The sequence below is a fragment of the Strigops habroptila genome, chromosome 14 (genome assembly GCF_004027225.2).
Source record: "Strigops habroptila isolate Jane chromosome 14, bStrHab1.2.pri, whole genome shotgun sequence".
Taxonomy (NCBI): domain Eukaryota; kingdom Metazoa; phylum Chordata; class Aves; order Psittaciformes; family Psittacidae; genus Strigops; species Strigops habroptila.
Window position 1 is genome coordinate 3,349,039 of NC_044290.2, and position 16,204 is coordinate 3,365,242.

General features: G+C 43.6%; 1 protein-coding gene across 2 annotated transcripts in view; it reads left to right on the plus strand.

The window, feature by feature from the left end:
• The first annotated feature begins 6,935 nt into the window (after positions 1 to 6,935).
• The window catches only part of SEC14L1 (SEC14 like lipid binding 1), a 43,085-nt gene continuing 33,816 nt past the window's right edge, over positions 6,936 to 16,204 (plus strand). Inside the window, exons 1-2 of one of the 2 annotated variants that reach the window (XM_030506073.1) lie at positions 6,936 to 7,083; positions 8,553 to 8,643. In XM_030506073.1, the coding sequence (XP_030361933.1) occupies positions 8,581 to 8,643 (63 nt within the window). In that variant the 5' untranslated portion in view covers positions 6,936 to 7,083; positions 8,553 to 8,580. Of the gene's footprint in view, positions 7,084 to 8,552; positions 8,644 to 10,282; positions 10,470 to 16,204 lie in introns of those variants that run through there. The other variant, XM_030506072.1, reaches the window with a different exon arrangement.

Here is a 16,204-nt window from a genome sequence, read left to right on the forward strand (position 1 = left end):
CCCTGTTTGCTGGGCTCAGGGTTTTTCTTGGAGTCAATTAATATCCCATAAAAATAACACCTCCAGCTGTCCCACTTGCAGCTGCCAGGTTGGAGTCTAATTGCCAGGCCTTGGATCCCAAATCCTGCTTTGCATGTAAAAGTGCCAGTGAATAGGAACAGGCAGAGGAGATGGCAATACAAAAAAGGAATGCAGTTTGGGGTGCTATTTTTAGCCTTTTCAAGCCAAATGTAAAAAGACCCGTAGGCTGCTCGTGTCCTGCTGGATCTGATCATATGCACAACATTGTTCCCATGGCACAGCGTGGCAGCCAGGGTGGGTTGGGGGTTATTTTCAGCAGTTAGCTTGCCTACATGTAAAACCTCCTTCTGGAGCAGTTTGAGCAGTGCTGTGTTGATGTGACTTACATCCATGAACTAATGGGGTTTTTTTCACCTCTAATTCTCTGTGTGTTGCCGAACGTGCCAGTGCTGGATGTGGCCATAGCAGTAGTGGGGCAGGAAATGCAGTTGCTCACCCAGTGTGGAGCTTGCATCTCACAGAGTGGTGGTAAAGGGGTAAAAAGTCCTTTCCTACAGATTGAGATACAATGTGGATGCAGAGTGATCTCTCTCCCATACAATCCTGCCTGTCCCACACCCTCTTCTGCTTCCCAAGTTGGATGCCACCTTTGGGGGAACTTGCTGGACAGACTTGTCCTCTGCTTCTCTGAGGGATCTTGCCTTTGCTCAGCTGGTGCCGCCTTGACTCCCATCACTACCGTATCCATCTGACCTCTCGCTACCTCCTGCGTGCTTCCAATCTCTCTCCTTTCTTACTCCCTATAGAAGAGGTGCTGCAAAGGCCCAGGTGCACACGGGGTATGGGGATGAGGCACTAAGGAAGCATTAGGCTTGTTTCCAGTCTCTATCCAGGGAGTTGTACTGCAGAAAATCAGTTCTTTTCATCATTGGGCTCTTGCTTAATTCAGACTGAGGCTGGTTATGACCAAAAGCGAATCAAACAGAACAGCTGTTTGTTAGCTAATTTGGAATACTTAGTGGTCACACATTAGTCTGTAGCTACCAGCTTGAAACCACGACTGCAAATAGGCTTCCTGTGCTGGAGATCATCCCCTTCATTAAACCAAGTTATTTTGAGCTTGCTATTTGGAAGTTGCCCTCAGAAAAAAGCCTCCTACACATCCCATTTGCACAGCAGTTGCAGAGCCAGTGCTTGACTCAAAAGGCAACTTCTCCTCTTCCTTCTCTGCTCAGGCTCCTCCTGACCCATCGATTCCTTCTCTTCCTCCTCTGCTCAGGCTCACCCTGCCTCATCAATTCCTCCTCTTCCTTTTCTGCTCAGGCTCGCCCTGCCCCACTGATTCCTCCTCTTCCTTCTCTGCTCAGGCTCACCCTGACCTATTGATTCCTTTTCTCCCTTCTGTGCTCAGGCTTGCCCTGCCCCATGCTGACAGCTACGAAAGCCAGAAGGTGTTAAATATATCATCTCTCACCCCTGAAGAGCTGGAGCCACACTCTTGGTGGGTACCCCTTCAGTGGAGCTCTGCTACCAGCTCACTTATCCAGGGATAGACGATGCTATCAATCTCTGTCCAATCTTGCCTAGCAAAGAGATTGCAAACATGGCTTTCCATCATGTGGTACATTAGCCAAATTCATTCCAGTATAGAGTCAGCCAGCGGTGCTGGAGGCCAAGGCAGATTAATGCTGCAGCCATGTCAGAATGCGCAGAGCGGCTGCTTGCAGCGTGCCAGCTCCTGGATGCAGCCAGCCTTCTGCTTCACAACGTTCCCCATTTCACACTCTTCAGGAGCATTGAACTCTCCAGAATCAGCGATGCAGACAATTCAATTGGAAGGAACATCTGTCTCTAAACGTGCTCCTCATTCAGGCTGCCACCGCTGCAAGTGGGTGACATTCTTTATGCGCCTTGCTTGCTTTCTTTAATCTCCCCAACACAGGCATGCCTGTGGAGCACAGGAAGGTTCCTCCCCCATGACAAGGAAGAAGAAATTAGTAAGCAAATTGAGCATGTATAGCAAATAATGAGATTGCCTTGGATACAGGGCTGGAATTCATGCAAGGAATTGTGCTGATCAGAGAAGATAAGCAGCATTTCTAGGCCTGGAAATAGCATCATGAGACTTATGGTTCTCAGCCGCTTTCTAAGAGATCCTTGGATGAAAGCTGCCAGCACAGGCCTGATCCACAGACAGTGCGATTTAAAAAATAAACCCTGAAATAGCTATACTGGTAGATATTTTGGTGTGCAAGTGCCTCGTAATGATCTGCCTCATTTTCCTCCAGGCATGGGAATAAACTCATCAGATAGATAGACCCACTGTTATGCTGGGAGAGCAGCAGCCACAAAGGAGGCTTGTCCTGACGGAGCTCCAGTGAAAGAGTGCAGTGTTTGCCCACAGGGTGCAGACCCAGTTCTGGTGGAGACAGCGTGTCCTTTAAAAGGAGCTGGATTTAAGAAATACTTTTAATAGTAATTGTTTCTTATTACTCTTCTGGTATTAAAAAATAATATCTTCATTTTACAGGCAAACAGGACAAAGTCTACACATGGTGAGTGACCCAACAGTTTGATTCAACACTTGTTGAAGTAGACAAGAGTATTTGTACTGTCAGACTTTTTAAAAAGTGGGATAGTAAACAGCCTTTTGTTTTATTTTTATAGGAAACTTACTCCATGTTGCATTTGCTGTGCCTCGTGGCTGAAATGGATCTTTCTCTAAGGACTGAAAAGTGTCATTAATGAACTGATCAGATCCAGGCAGTCCTTCAGCTCACTCAGAGATGACTGGTAACAGGCTGCTCAGGGTGAGGCAGGTACCAGGCAGCTCCAGGCAGTGGCACATGGACACCAGGGGTGTTTTTCCAAAGGCAATTAAAAAGTTGGGCATTCCCAACTGCCCAGTAAACCCTTGCTTGCTTGCAGCTCTAGCTCCCTGTATTACGAGCACGACATCTTCAGCAACAGAGAAATACCCCAGCAAGTAAGTTTTCATCAAAGTGTTTTTCCCTTTATAATGGAAAAAAGGTTGTGGGGGTGAGTTCCCTTTGTCAATCCTTCCTTCCTCCCCTTCCATGCCACCTCCTGATGTCTAAGGCATAAAACTATACGAATCCTGCGGCAGCCCCGAAGGGGGTCTCCCCCTCCTTGCGCTCCCCCAAGAAGACTGTGCTATCAACCTTTTGGGTGTTACAAATATCCAACACGGGAATGAGCGTTGGATTTGATGCTCCATCCGGGCTATGCACTCCACTAGCTCCTCACGCTTGAATTATTTGTCTACCAGCAGCACCCCCTGCACCACCTGCTCACTTTTGCTTTAGCACGGTCACTGCTTCTGAGCAGCGACGCTGAATTCCATGCAGGAAGCCTCATGTGGGTGCGGGCTGTACAAGGAGAGGATGTGAATGAGGGCTGGGATGCTTTCCACATGCTCATCCCAATTCACGTATTTTATGAATCAGGACTTAGTCCTATTTTCTAATGTTCACCTACGCATCCTGTGCTATGTCAGTGGTGCCTGTGCTCTGATGTCAGCTGCTGGAGTCCAAGCACTGGCAGCTGGTGTCTCTGGCCGGCTCCCAGCCTACAATTCTATTTTCCTATCAGTCACTTGGGAAAAAAGGGAAAAAAAACATGTTTCTGACTGTTCGTGGCATCAAAACATGAAGGGTTCAGTCTACAAGGTTATTTAAGGCTTTTCTGCACCATGGCACATGGGAAAGTTCAGATAAATCAAATAGTGGTATGAAGTTAATACACCTTCATTTCTACTGCATTAAGCTAAAGTAAACTAAGGCCAGTTTAATCCTGAATAAAACTCTCAGCACAAGAGTTTAATGCCTTCTAGCTTTTGTACATTAACATCACCTCTCTGAACACAAGCTGGTCTGGAGATATTTTACCCTGTTCCAAATCTTCTCAATGGTGGAAAACTACCATAAAGCTAAAAGGCAGCAGTGTTGAGGATAAAGAGATCACCTGGAAAGTGCTCTGGTCTGCTTCCTCTTACTGACTTTTCCTAAAGCATTTTGTGAGCCTCAATATTTATATCTACATACTGGGATTATTAGTATCTTCCTTGCTAAAGGGCTTCAAGATCTCCAGAGATATCTGGAGAAACTTCTCCTCCCCTGTACCATTTCCGCAGCATGGGCTATGCAGGGAGGTTACAAAAATACATACAGCTGTTCCAGATGAGCACATTTTAGTGTGTATCTGGAGGCCTGAGCTTGGGTGTCACAGTTCCTTCAGTTTTAAGAGTAAAGGGGTGAAGGAATTCACACCATCCCATATCCCAGCACCACCAGATGCTCCCCAGACTGACAAGGGAATGAAACAATTGTGACACCTAGTTACATATCTGCAATGCATTTAATAAGAACGCTGGGGAATTGCATGTCCCCAGGGCACATCTCTGTCCCATTAGCTGTTTGTCAGTCATCATGCCTATTTTAGCTGGAAATGTTATATTTGGGTCCTTTTTCATGATTTTAAAGGTTTAGGAAGAGGGCAGTTATTTCAATGTAGCCAGTGGTACATAAAAAATTCCAGTGACTCGGGACTGATTTATTAGGGAACAGCTCTTGAAGAACTTCAGCGTATCTGAACTCAAAATCTCATCCCTCTTTCACCTACTTTTAATAAACGTACAGCTTGGCAGCAAGACTTTGAATGAATGCATGTTCCTTCTTGTCGAGAACTTCTAAGAACCTCCTCTAGCACAAAAGCTGCGAAGATCAGACCTGCAGGACAGTAAGAAGCCAGGACCATGGTACTTTTATTCACTCTCTGGGATGCAAACACAAGAAACCAGAGCAAGTCCCTGCCTGCTGAAATTCCAGGGGCTTGCACTGAATTACAGCAAGGCCGTGAGGCATTTTGAATCTTTGCTTGTATACATCAGCTGTGCGCTGCCCTCAGGCAATTGTGCTTTAAGTTAGTTATTATTAATAATAAAGGATTTACTCCCAATACTTCTCATTAATTTCCATGGCAATATTGCCTGAAACAAGATAGATGACGGGGCTTTGAGTTGTGTAACGAAAGTTCGTAACGTGAAGGAATGCAATCCAGGAAAAGTGCTCACATGGTGGGGAGTGACCAACCTTGCATAACCTTCCTAAGGCCCAGATTCCCTTCACATCTAGAGAGCTGCATTCCTAATGTTTAGAGAATATTGAATGGTTTGTGCTTTCAGCCTGTGTCCTCTGTGACACAGTCTTCAGCCTTCAGCATGCTTCAAGGCTTTCCTTAAAACATTTCAGCCACTCGTTTATTCATTTATATTCCTTCTAACGATGCACTGCTGGAGCTGCCATAAAAGAAGATGTTAGAGGAATACAAACAATATTAAAAAAATTAAAAACATAATAATTTCCTCTTCTGTGTCTATCTTTTTAAGATTATTGTTTCTGTAGAAAACAGGCAAGACATGTACCATGTTTGATTTAAATGTTAAATTATGGACTTTCACTTCAATGCTTTCACTCTATCAATAAACACTGAATACCTTTAGAAGTCCAAATAAAGCTTTTCTGGTTATATGGCCATTTGGTTAAGTAGGATAGTGGCAGTCAGTGAGAAGTAAAACATTTCTCAGGATCTAAAGAGAGATGTTATGAACAAAGAGGAATTTGAGTGGGTGTAAATTCCTTGCTCTTCTAAGTTGGTAGGATTATATCTCAGCTTTCAGATCAGGAAAAGGATGTTACAGGCATAATGGCAAGGAATATCAATCTGATAACTAAATCTAATTACAGAGTTACTAGATATAACTCGTTAACTTCAGCTACATGAAGGCAACTGGCCAAGTGCCACAGCAGAAACCACCTTCAGAGAAATAATTTCTGAAGACATTAAACAGCTTCTTGTAAGGACTGGTTTCAGATCAGAAGACAGACTGTTCTTGACTAAAAGACACATGGTTCACGTAAGAAAGAATTGTAGCTGAATCACTTCTTAATAGTAACACAAATTCAGCTTTCCTAGAGAAAGAACTGCACCAAAAGGACAGGATAATGACTCTCAATTTCAGTAGAAAGATTTATTTCCTGAGGCAGTAAGTAATAAAACATGCTCTGGGTAAACAAATTGCCTTAATAGAGTCATTGAAGGGAACAGAGGCATGAGCCCCTAATTTTCACATCCTTATTTTAACACAGTTTGTGATACACTGGTAAGCACAAACCAGTAATTGTGTTTCTTGCTTTTAGTTCATCGTGGTTAAACTATGCCAGACATCTCTTTCAGACATCCCAAACTGTGAAGCACCCCAGGCTGGGTGACTGTAGCTGCAAGAGACAGGCAACAGGCAGGAAGATGCTCAAGGGTGATGGAGATGGGCTGTGGGCCTTGGGTGCCACTGCCCCAGCCTCCCCGCCTCCGAGTCCCACGGACAGGTTCAGCACCTCTGCGGGCAATTAGCCAAAATCTGACAAGGGTCGGGGGGCACCTTATCGCTCTGTACAACTGCCTGACAGAAGGCTGTAGTGACGTGGGGTCGGCCTCTGCTCCCAAGGAACAAGGGATGGGACAAGAGGAAACGGCCTCAAGCTGCACCAGGGGAGGTTTAGATGGAGCTGAGGAACAATTCCTTCCCCAGAGGGTGCTCAGGCATTGGAACACGCTGCCCAGGGCAGGGCTGGAGTCACCGTCCCTGCAAGTGTTCACACACTTGTGTAGCCGAGACCTCAGTGCCATGGGTTAGTGGTGGCCTTGGCAATGCTGGGGAGCGGTTGGACTGGATGAGCTTAAAGGTCTTTTCCAACCTAAATGATTCTATGATTACCGAAAGGTTTAGCACCAAAGCCGTGCTCAGCGCGGCTGGCTGAAGCCTGTGTGCGGTGAACGCTCCACCTCCCAGCACCCCGCGCTGCCATTGCGCCTGTGCAGGCGGTGCGGGCCCGCGCACGCGCGGTGCGGAGCCGGCGGCCAAGCCCCGCCTTGTCACTAGTAACAACAGGCGGCGGCGGCGCCCGCTCCCCTCCCCTGCCGGAACCGGCGCTGCCCCGCGCCGGCATGAGGCCAGAGCGCGGCCGGCCGTCGCGGCGGGAGGCGGTAAGGGTCCTAGCGCCGGTGCTGCTCCCCCGCTTCTCCCCGCTTCTCCCCGTCCATGTTCCTCGCCCCTTCCCCTCCGCAAGTTTGCCGCCGGTTCCCCTCAGCGTTAGCGCGGGCGGGCCGGGCCCCCGCGGGGAGCCGCGAGGAGCGGGCGGCGCTCCGCGTGTGGTGGTGAGGCGGGGGGGGGGGGGTAACGGCCGCCCGGCTCACACCGCCCGGGGGGGCCGCCCGGTCCGGGCTGTCATAGGTGCCCCCCGGCTCCTCCCGGAGCACCGGCGGGGCCCGGGGCGAGGGGAGGACACCCGCAGGGCGGGCGGGGGCCGCGCTGCCCTGGTCCCCACGGGGGAAGGAAGTGCTGAGCTGCCTCTTTGTTGTGTAACTCTTCTTCTGTAGGGGTTTGCAGCTCGTTTTGCTGATTCAGGTGTTATTTTTCGAAAGGCGGGGTAGTCACGGGTAAATTCCGCTCTTGCCGAGGATGTCGGGTGAACTTTCTTGTGACTCTTGGACTTACTGTTGCCTGCTTCCCGGGGCTGAGGAGCTGCCGTTGCTCTGCGGAGTATCTGCCGTGCTCCGTAGCCGGAGCTGATAACGCTGTCCAGAAGCGCTGTAGATAACGTGAGAAAGCAGTAAAAAAAAAAATAAGTAACGCTAACTTACTGAAATAAACCCCTTTCTCGCAGAAGTGAGCCTGGCTAGCAGCCCGGGGTTCATCTGCGAGTGCTGCCGCCAGCATTTTTCAATAAACTTAATTGCATTCAAGAGGGTTTGGGTCACTTTGCTGGGGAAAGCAGACACAAAGCCTTCGGAGTATCTCCGGGCCGTTTTGCTGGTGAATATTTTCTGGCTATACGTTGGAATGTTTGTAGTTCCTCTAAATGAAGAGAGAGTTCCAGCTGCCTCTTTCAAAAGTCTCATTTAATTGGATTTGGAAATGAGAAAGGAATGCCTTATATCAGTGTGCTGTAGTGATCCATTTCTTTTATTCTTCCTGAAAACAAGGGGCTTTAACACTTGTTTAATGTTTTAACCTCCTTTTTTGTTTTCTTCTTAAGCCATCGCAATTTGAAATGCTCTGTAAGCAAGCAGCCCCCGTCCCATGCTGGGGGGGACGACTGGGCAATGCTTTTCTGCCTTCAGCTGGGATGTGTCAATGTTTGTTTCTCAGCAGCAGCACAGGAAGTCTCACCATCCTGGTGAAGAGTCATAAAGTGTGTTGAAGATCTGTTACTAAAACTGGACTGAAAGTGTGCTAATTTTGTGTTGCCTTTGGAAGAAATGATAAGTCAATTCTGACAAAAATATACGTAGTTCTTTAGGGCCCCATTGCGTCTTCAAAAGGAAAAAGTCAAGGAATTGTGAAGGATTTCCTGTAGAATTGCTAGTGGGGTATCACGCACAGGATAATTTTAAGAGAAGATTGAAAATGGCCTCCTGCATTTGACAGATGGTTTTAAAAATGTCTTTTTCAGGTTTGAGTTGAGCTTACTAACTGCAGCGATGGTGCAGAAGTACCAATCCCCCGTGCGGGTGTATAAACACCCTTTTGAGCTAATTATGGCTGTAAGTATTAATTTTTACTGTAATTTTCTTCCTTGGCAGTTCCTTGTATTGCAAATTACAATTGGAGAGGGCTCTGTTTGATAGGTACTGTAAAGCAGAACTCTGAAACAATGTGTAAAATATCAGAAGTATGTTGATGGTTTCTTCTTTAACTGGAATATTTTTTACCCAAAGTTTAGATATAGTTTATAGGTTTATTTTAAAGTTAAAGTAAAAGCAGACTCAAAGCGTGCTTCCCAGCTGATTACTGGGAGCAATTTATTCCAGCACGGGAGAAAGTGTCAACTACATTGATTAAAAGATCGGTGTGGTTGTGTCCTCATCAGTACAGAGTTCATAGGACTGCAGAGCACAAAGCCATGAAAGCAAGGATAAGCCTGAATGAAAGAGGAGAAAGCATTCAGACCATTGCTAATACCTTGGGGTGGGGGGTGGAAAAGATTGATAGGGAGGTCAGAGAGATGAACAAAAAGTCTCTTGGGGGCATGGTTGCTAATTCGTGTGTACAAATGGTGACAAAAAACCAAAATCCTAATTAGGTTCCCTCTTCTTTCTCTTGCTCTCCCCCTCTCTTTTTTCTTTTAGAAAACACAAAGGAAGTGTATTTGACATTTTAAGGTATATTCAGCCAAAGCCAAATTGGCTGGTATATTCAGCCAATTCAGAGCTGTGTTGCTCTCATGAGTTTCAAAGAGCAGTTAAGGAGAGCAGCCAGGTCAGATTCTACCTGATAAAAACAGTTAAAACGAAATAAGAATCTAAACAGTAATAGTTTTATCTCACTTGCTGGAAATACTATGTTTAGTGGCTTCAGAGGAGAGTTTTAATAGTGTTCATAGTGTAAATATTTAGATAGATCACATGGTTTGGAATGCAGAGTTCCTTACAGAAGTGATCCTTTGCAGTCACAGGGCAAAAAAGGATTAGGTCACTCTAGAGGGAATACTTCAATTTCTTTTTATCTTATTCCTAAAGCTGCCTCCAGTATTACACATGCAGTTCTTGCTGTTACAAACACTGCAGAGCAGCGAGTGTTTATTTTCATGAGTGGTGAAGAATCTGTGGTATGTTTAAGCTCTTTTAGGACCTTGCTACAGTCTGACAGCTAGGCTTCAGATGGTTTCTAATTTGAATTTGTTTGTGTAACTTTAGCCTTCAGTGAAGTATACTGATTCTTGTTCTTGGATCAGTCAACCAAAATGAGTTTCTTGGACAAAATTCTCTGGCTGTTTGCTGAACTGACAAGTCTCTAACTTACTGTTGAATTGAAGGCAAAAATTCTTGTTTTAAGTTACTTCTTCAAGGACATTTTGAGTCAAAATGCTGACATCAGGGTTTTTCACAATGAGTCTAATTAGAAAGACTTCTGACTATTAATATTAACTTAGTTCTCAAACTGTTCTGTGTCTTGGGGATAACAGTTGAAGAATAAACTTTAACAAATGTTAAGTCTTTCCTTACATGAAAGCTTTTCTCCTTGGGCTATACTACATATGCAACTAGGATAAAACAATAGTTGAGAAATAAACCAGTGAACGAAGAGAAGCAGCATATTTATAAAAAGGAGCTGAACAAGATACTTTCTGAGACTAGAAGTTTAGATTACTGATCATACATATGAGTGATTTTCACCTGTTAGGGCAGCAGGTTATCACTTGAACTTGTTCAGGATGTGATCAGTGGATGAACATCCTTCTCCTGCCATGCTGCTGCTGTTATTGGCTTTTAAAAGATGCAGAATTCCTGGTGATGGTCTGTCAAAACTGTTCATGCATTTTCCAAAGCATGCAGAGGAGTCCCTCCAGGAGCCAAATTCTTTAAAAAATATAAACAGTATATGATAGTTTGATGCTTTTTCTTACTGTTTTCCCTTGGTTGAGTAGTGACTGCCTAAGTGGAAGTATTTCTGGAAGGACTATTTGTGTCAAATTTTGTGCTTGCTAAAGTGGAAGTACTATGTTGTGTTTTCTCAGCAAGAAAGTGCTATAAATGTTATTTTAACAGTGCCAGCAGCTTTTCTGAAACGAGGAACACATCCCTGTATATATTAAGCTTGAATTTCAAGCACCTAACAAATGGCTTTAACAGTATGTGGTTTATTTGATTTTTCTCTGTCCCTCTCTTTTATTTGCACCCAACCTTTGAAAGAATGTGTCCTCAAATAGAGGTTTAAACCCATGTACTGGAGATGCTCAGCTGTCATTAAAAAGCCTCTCAAAGAAACCTCTGGTCAATGTGGCAGCAATGTTCTTTATACTGAGCTGCCTAACAAAAATCAGTGTTTCTAGCATGGGTCTTGTTGTGTGAGATCTTCTCTTTGTCTGAAGGTGCTGAGTACTTCTAAAGATTCTATTTGGAAAGTCCTCCTCCCTTAGAGTCCCTTAGGAACGGAAGAGATAATTCATTCTATAGAGAGTAATGATCACCAGTGTCAGTGAAGCTCATGTGGACTTTAAAGAGCTCCTGGATGATACATGTTCCAGTTACAAATTGGAACTCATTAAGTCAAACTAATATTTAGCTTTCAGATAGAGGAATCAGCATAAAATTCGTCTTTTCTATAAGCAGCCAAGTGAATGCCACTTGCAGAGTGGGTCATTTACACTACAAACTTCCTATTTGCCCAGTTTTCCTGGGTTTCAAAGAGGTACTTGAGGGAGAATAAAGTACAATCAGCATTCCATTCATACTGCTCTAGTGTGTTTCGAGAGAACTTTGTTCTCTTTGTGAAGGGTGAGTGCAGCTATATTAAGACAAAAAAAAAAAAAAGGATTTAATTCCACTTTGATCTAAACCAAGATTGACAAGTGTTTTGCAGACAATTATGATATAAAGACTTTTAAAATAGACACAGTGAGAATTCTTGTTCTAAGTTGAATTAGTGTTGAAAATAAGTTTCTCTTATCTCCTTCACTGAAATCCAAAAATTGTCTCTTGAACCCTCATGTCTCTCTATGACAACATACTTCAAGACACAGCCCCTTATCTCGCAAATATGCGACAGAATTAAAGTTCTGATGCAGGTAGAGAGTTGGGGGATCCATTGCTGCATGCTTCTTGCCTGCCTTCATCATTAAAGGCAAGCCACATGAAATCTAATACAAGCTATTTCCCTTGAAGATTTCCTTTTACTGGCAAATTGTTTGGTTCCAGATAATATCTAAGTTGCTTTAAAACCAGTAAGAACTGGATGCAGATCTTCTAATGAAACTATCTCCTGAACTTGAAAAAATTCTAGAATCATAGGCTGGAAATTATCACGTCTGGTCTGACACACCTAACACGGGCAATACGGTTCCACTAAATGGTTACCAGTGCTGACATGATGAATTTTGGCTGCTCTGTGGCTCATCTGTCATAAACCACTTCGGGAAAACTCTCTGTGTATGTGTATATATATATATATATATATTTTAAAAACAAAACCCCAACAACTTACACAGCTGTTCAGCAGAGTGGATAGAATCTCGCCTTCTTTTTCCTCCTGTTCATGTTGAAGTTTACGTAATGCTGGAAGCAGCTGAAATGTGGAAAAATGACTGTTTACTTGGACTCACCTGTCAAGTTACCAAGGTTAAATGTATTGGAGAAAAATCTGAGAGGCTGCTTTTATAAATCTTTTTAAGATTATAGATTAAATTTTTTATATTGGCTTAAAGAGGCTTACGTTTAAATTAATATAAGGTCTTTGCTGAATGCTGAATTTGTTCTTAATGTTAAAAGGCAGATTAAAAACTTGAATCTGTCTTAACACACACGAGGCTAAAATTAACTGTGGAGGTTAGCAGCTCATTTTCAGTCTGACGTGCACTGGGTAATTCCCCTGGAGTTTAATTTCCAAAGTAAGTTTAAATAATGAATAATCAGCTACTGTGGCATTCCAAAGGTGGAATTAATGCTGACCAGAGGAGATTTGATTTTATTTATTTAATTTCTGGAAGTTCTGTGGTAAATGTATTTCTCTTCAGCCAGTTTAGAAAATGTCCTACTTACAGCCACAAATTACGCAGTTTCAGAAATAAGCATAATAGTAATGTGAGTGAACACAGCAAGTGTGCTCTAAATGTGTCCTGCTGCGTTCAGTCAAATTCACAGAGATTTTAAGGCCTCGTGGCTTTTTGAAAGCTACAATTTTTCCACTCTGCCTGTGACAGGAGACTTACGTCCAAGGGTATTTTGCAGGCTTCTGAATACCTGAAATAGGGTTTCCACTTTAATAAAGTTCTTGGCGTTTGTCAGCTTCCACTGGTGCCAAAAAATGTAGGTAAAGTAGCCATCAATGTCGGGAGCTTGCAGTTGTGGAAATAACACGTTTCGTTTTGATTTTAAAATCAAAATTGCAATTAATCTTGCACTGCCTAGGGGCTGAAAATTGCCTCCTTCTGAACTATGTGTTCTCATCACAATCCTTTAAAAATGGTCTCACATTTTTCCTTTGTTCTGATAGAATATCTAAAGCATGAATCTTAATAAGTATGATGTGTAGTGCCCTTCTGATTAGATTTTAATTTTAATGGCTCAAATTGCTGCTTTTGGACAAGAGGCTGACTGCTTTTCTTTGGTTTTATAGATCTGCAAAAAGTGTGTTTAAGGCAAATCTCCAGGATTTAAAGCATCCCTAAATTACAGGGAAGCAATAATATTGTATATGGCATAAATACGATTCAGTGATAGATTAGATGAGAGAAAATAAATTGTTTTTTGTTTTTTTTTTAGATTGACAAATCAAAGTATAATCCCTTGATCTAGATTAGTAATGAGTTTCCTGATCGAGCTGTACATAATATTTTAATTTTAAAGGTTATTACTTTAGAATGTCATTTTAAAAAGAATAACTGTATGAAGTTAAGTGCCAAACCTGCTCGTAGGTCCCTACAATTTTCGTTCTTTCTAGTCTCATTTTCTTTTTCTTGGAAAAACTGCATTCAACAAACCAGTGAAGGGGCTGAGAGGCTGAGGAGAAAAAGGAAGCCATTCTCCAAGTGCTTTTGAAAGCACAAAGTAGGCTTTAAGTGTATATAGAATTTATTCCCCCGATGTGGTGCACCTTCTTGAGGCTTTATCTTGAATACCCAAAGCCTGGGGCTGGGAGCAAGCTGAGCGTCCGCTCCTGAACCTGCTCCGCTGTCTTCCCTTCTGTCCTATGACTCCCAGACTCTCATCAACCTTTGCTTCCTGTCTGTTGAAAATCCAAGGTTATTTGTTCCGCTGAGGTGGAATAGTGCCTTGTATGGATTTTCTTATTTTATACTAAGTGTCTGCAGCTCAACTGCTGGTTTATGTCATTGTTGATGGTCTCTTGTGTTAGCACATGGTGTAAGGACAAACGAATTTTTGGCCACTTGTTTGGAATGAGCCGTAGTTAACAGACATAAGAGCTTAGTTGAGCACTAAGGGAAAATATTGACTTAGCCTGCTTACTGTGCAATTCATGTGTTGTTTCACGGCCCTCTTAGCTATTTCCATGGCTAGCTGCTTCCTGGGTTTTGTGGGCAAACACATGACCTGACTGTGGCTGACAGCTCCAGTTCTGCTCACCAAATGCTTTGAGTCAATTGTTTTTAACAAGTCTTTTACGCTTGAAAAGCTAACCCGCCACTCCTGTCAAACTCTGAAAGGTGTCAATAGAAGAAAAATAGGTATCAAAACAGCTCTTTTTGCTTTGTTCTGGAAGCACGCCAAGCTTTTCACCCTCTGCAGGTGTTTTAGCTCTGAGACTGGTGCAAAGTGCTGCTCTAGGATCTGTTGATCAGCCAAGTGACGTTGTCTTTGAGTTGAAATTTTGAAACACATGGGAATCTGGCAGAAAGGAAGTGGTTAACACATTCTGCAGAGTCTTAGACACTCATGACACTACAGTTACCATCTGGAAAAGGTGTAACTTCATGCTCCTAGTTTAACATGTTGTTAGCCATTAAGCAGCCCATGTAAAAGCCTTCAAAACCCCTGTGGGAGAGAGGTACGGTGTATTTATTTTTTGTTAGTTTTAAAAACATGGCCAGGGAGATCAGAGGCACCAGCTGCAGATGTAAAATGAGGTGTTTCCATATGGTGCGGCCAGTTACGTGCACCTCCAGCTTGAGCAATCTGCCCTTCCTGTTCGTGTGGAGCCCTCACTGCTGTCTTAGAGCAGAGTATTTGAACTGCTATGCTTTTTAGAAAACAGCACACCATGAAAGAAGAGGGAGAAGGAGAGCCTGAGGGACTGGAGGCAACCCCTGAGGACGTTCAGTCAGAGTCCAGGTTTTGGAACACAGGATTCATTGTAACCAAGGCCGCTTTTGCTTTGCCCTGGGTTTAAATTCAGTATATTTCTGGAAGGAAGGCGGTGATGTGATCTTAAAACTTGTGTTCTGAATATAGAATGAATCCTCTGAGAATTTGCAAGGAAATCTGTTAATTAGCTCGAGTTCAAATTAATTACAGGTTAGTCTTAAATGGTCTCTTTTCTTTTCTCCCAAGTGTCTTCCAATTTTTCCCGTAGTTCAAAATTACTGTGTATATATTCTAAATTAAGAACTAGGCTGTTAAGCTGAATTATGAACTTTTTATCTCGTTTTTGTGATAGAGTTAAATAAAGCAGGTCAGGTTGGCAGCTCAGGTAAAATGTTAAGGCCTTAACATTACATTACAGATAATAATTTGGCTTTCTCACAGCCAATTCACATGTAACTGGTTTTGGTTATAATGAGTCATGTTTGAGGTGAGAGTTGTGCTGGTGGAAGACATGGTGGCAGCATGGCTGGGAAGCTCCTCTTGGAAGGGCTGGCTGGCATCATCCAGCTCCACTGCAGCATGGAGGAGCCTTGCCAAAAGAGTACAAGCAAGCAATGAGCCATCAAAATCTGAGATGAGGTCTCAAGCTCTTGGCTTTTCACTGCATTGCTTTTGCTCAAGTAATGCTGATTTCAGCCTAGTCCACAGAGGTTTTCAGCTTGTGGTTCATGAGCTCGCTGTAAGGGTCAGAGAAACACAACCAAGTATATGGTTTCCCGTTATAGCTGTTGGTGTACCAGCTCGCTCCTGTTGCTTTCTTGCAAAGGCATGTTCATCAGAAAGGCAGCATAGAGAGGTAGGCTGGTCAAAAGCTGCCTTAGAAAAAAGAGAAAATAACCCCCTTGTCAGCCTGATTTCCTCAGCAGGCTCGCGTAGGGCTGGTGAACCCTTCTGCACTGTCAGTGAGCTGATGCCAGCTGGCCACAAGAAGGAAGGAACGAGTCAGCAGGGCATTTGTCAGCGCATTTTGCACTGTGGGAACCCTCCATTCCTTGGGGAAATAATTAGGGAGCTGCAGTTTGAAAAATGCCTGTAAAATTGCTGTAACAGTGAATGAGGGGGCTTAGGAACTTGATGCCGCAGTCTTCAGGCCTGGTATTATTTAGCAGCGCAAAGTACTTGTAAATTGTGGTTAATGGCTTGGAGTTGTGGATTCTGAGAATTGCTTTGGCATTAAAGGGAATCTGTCCTAAATGAAACAAGGAAAAAGGTAGTTTGGATGATCTAATGGGGTAGCATGCCAGCTGACTGGCTTCCTTGCTTTGTGTTCAGGTGGGAAACTTCA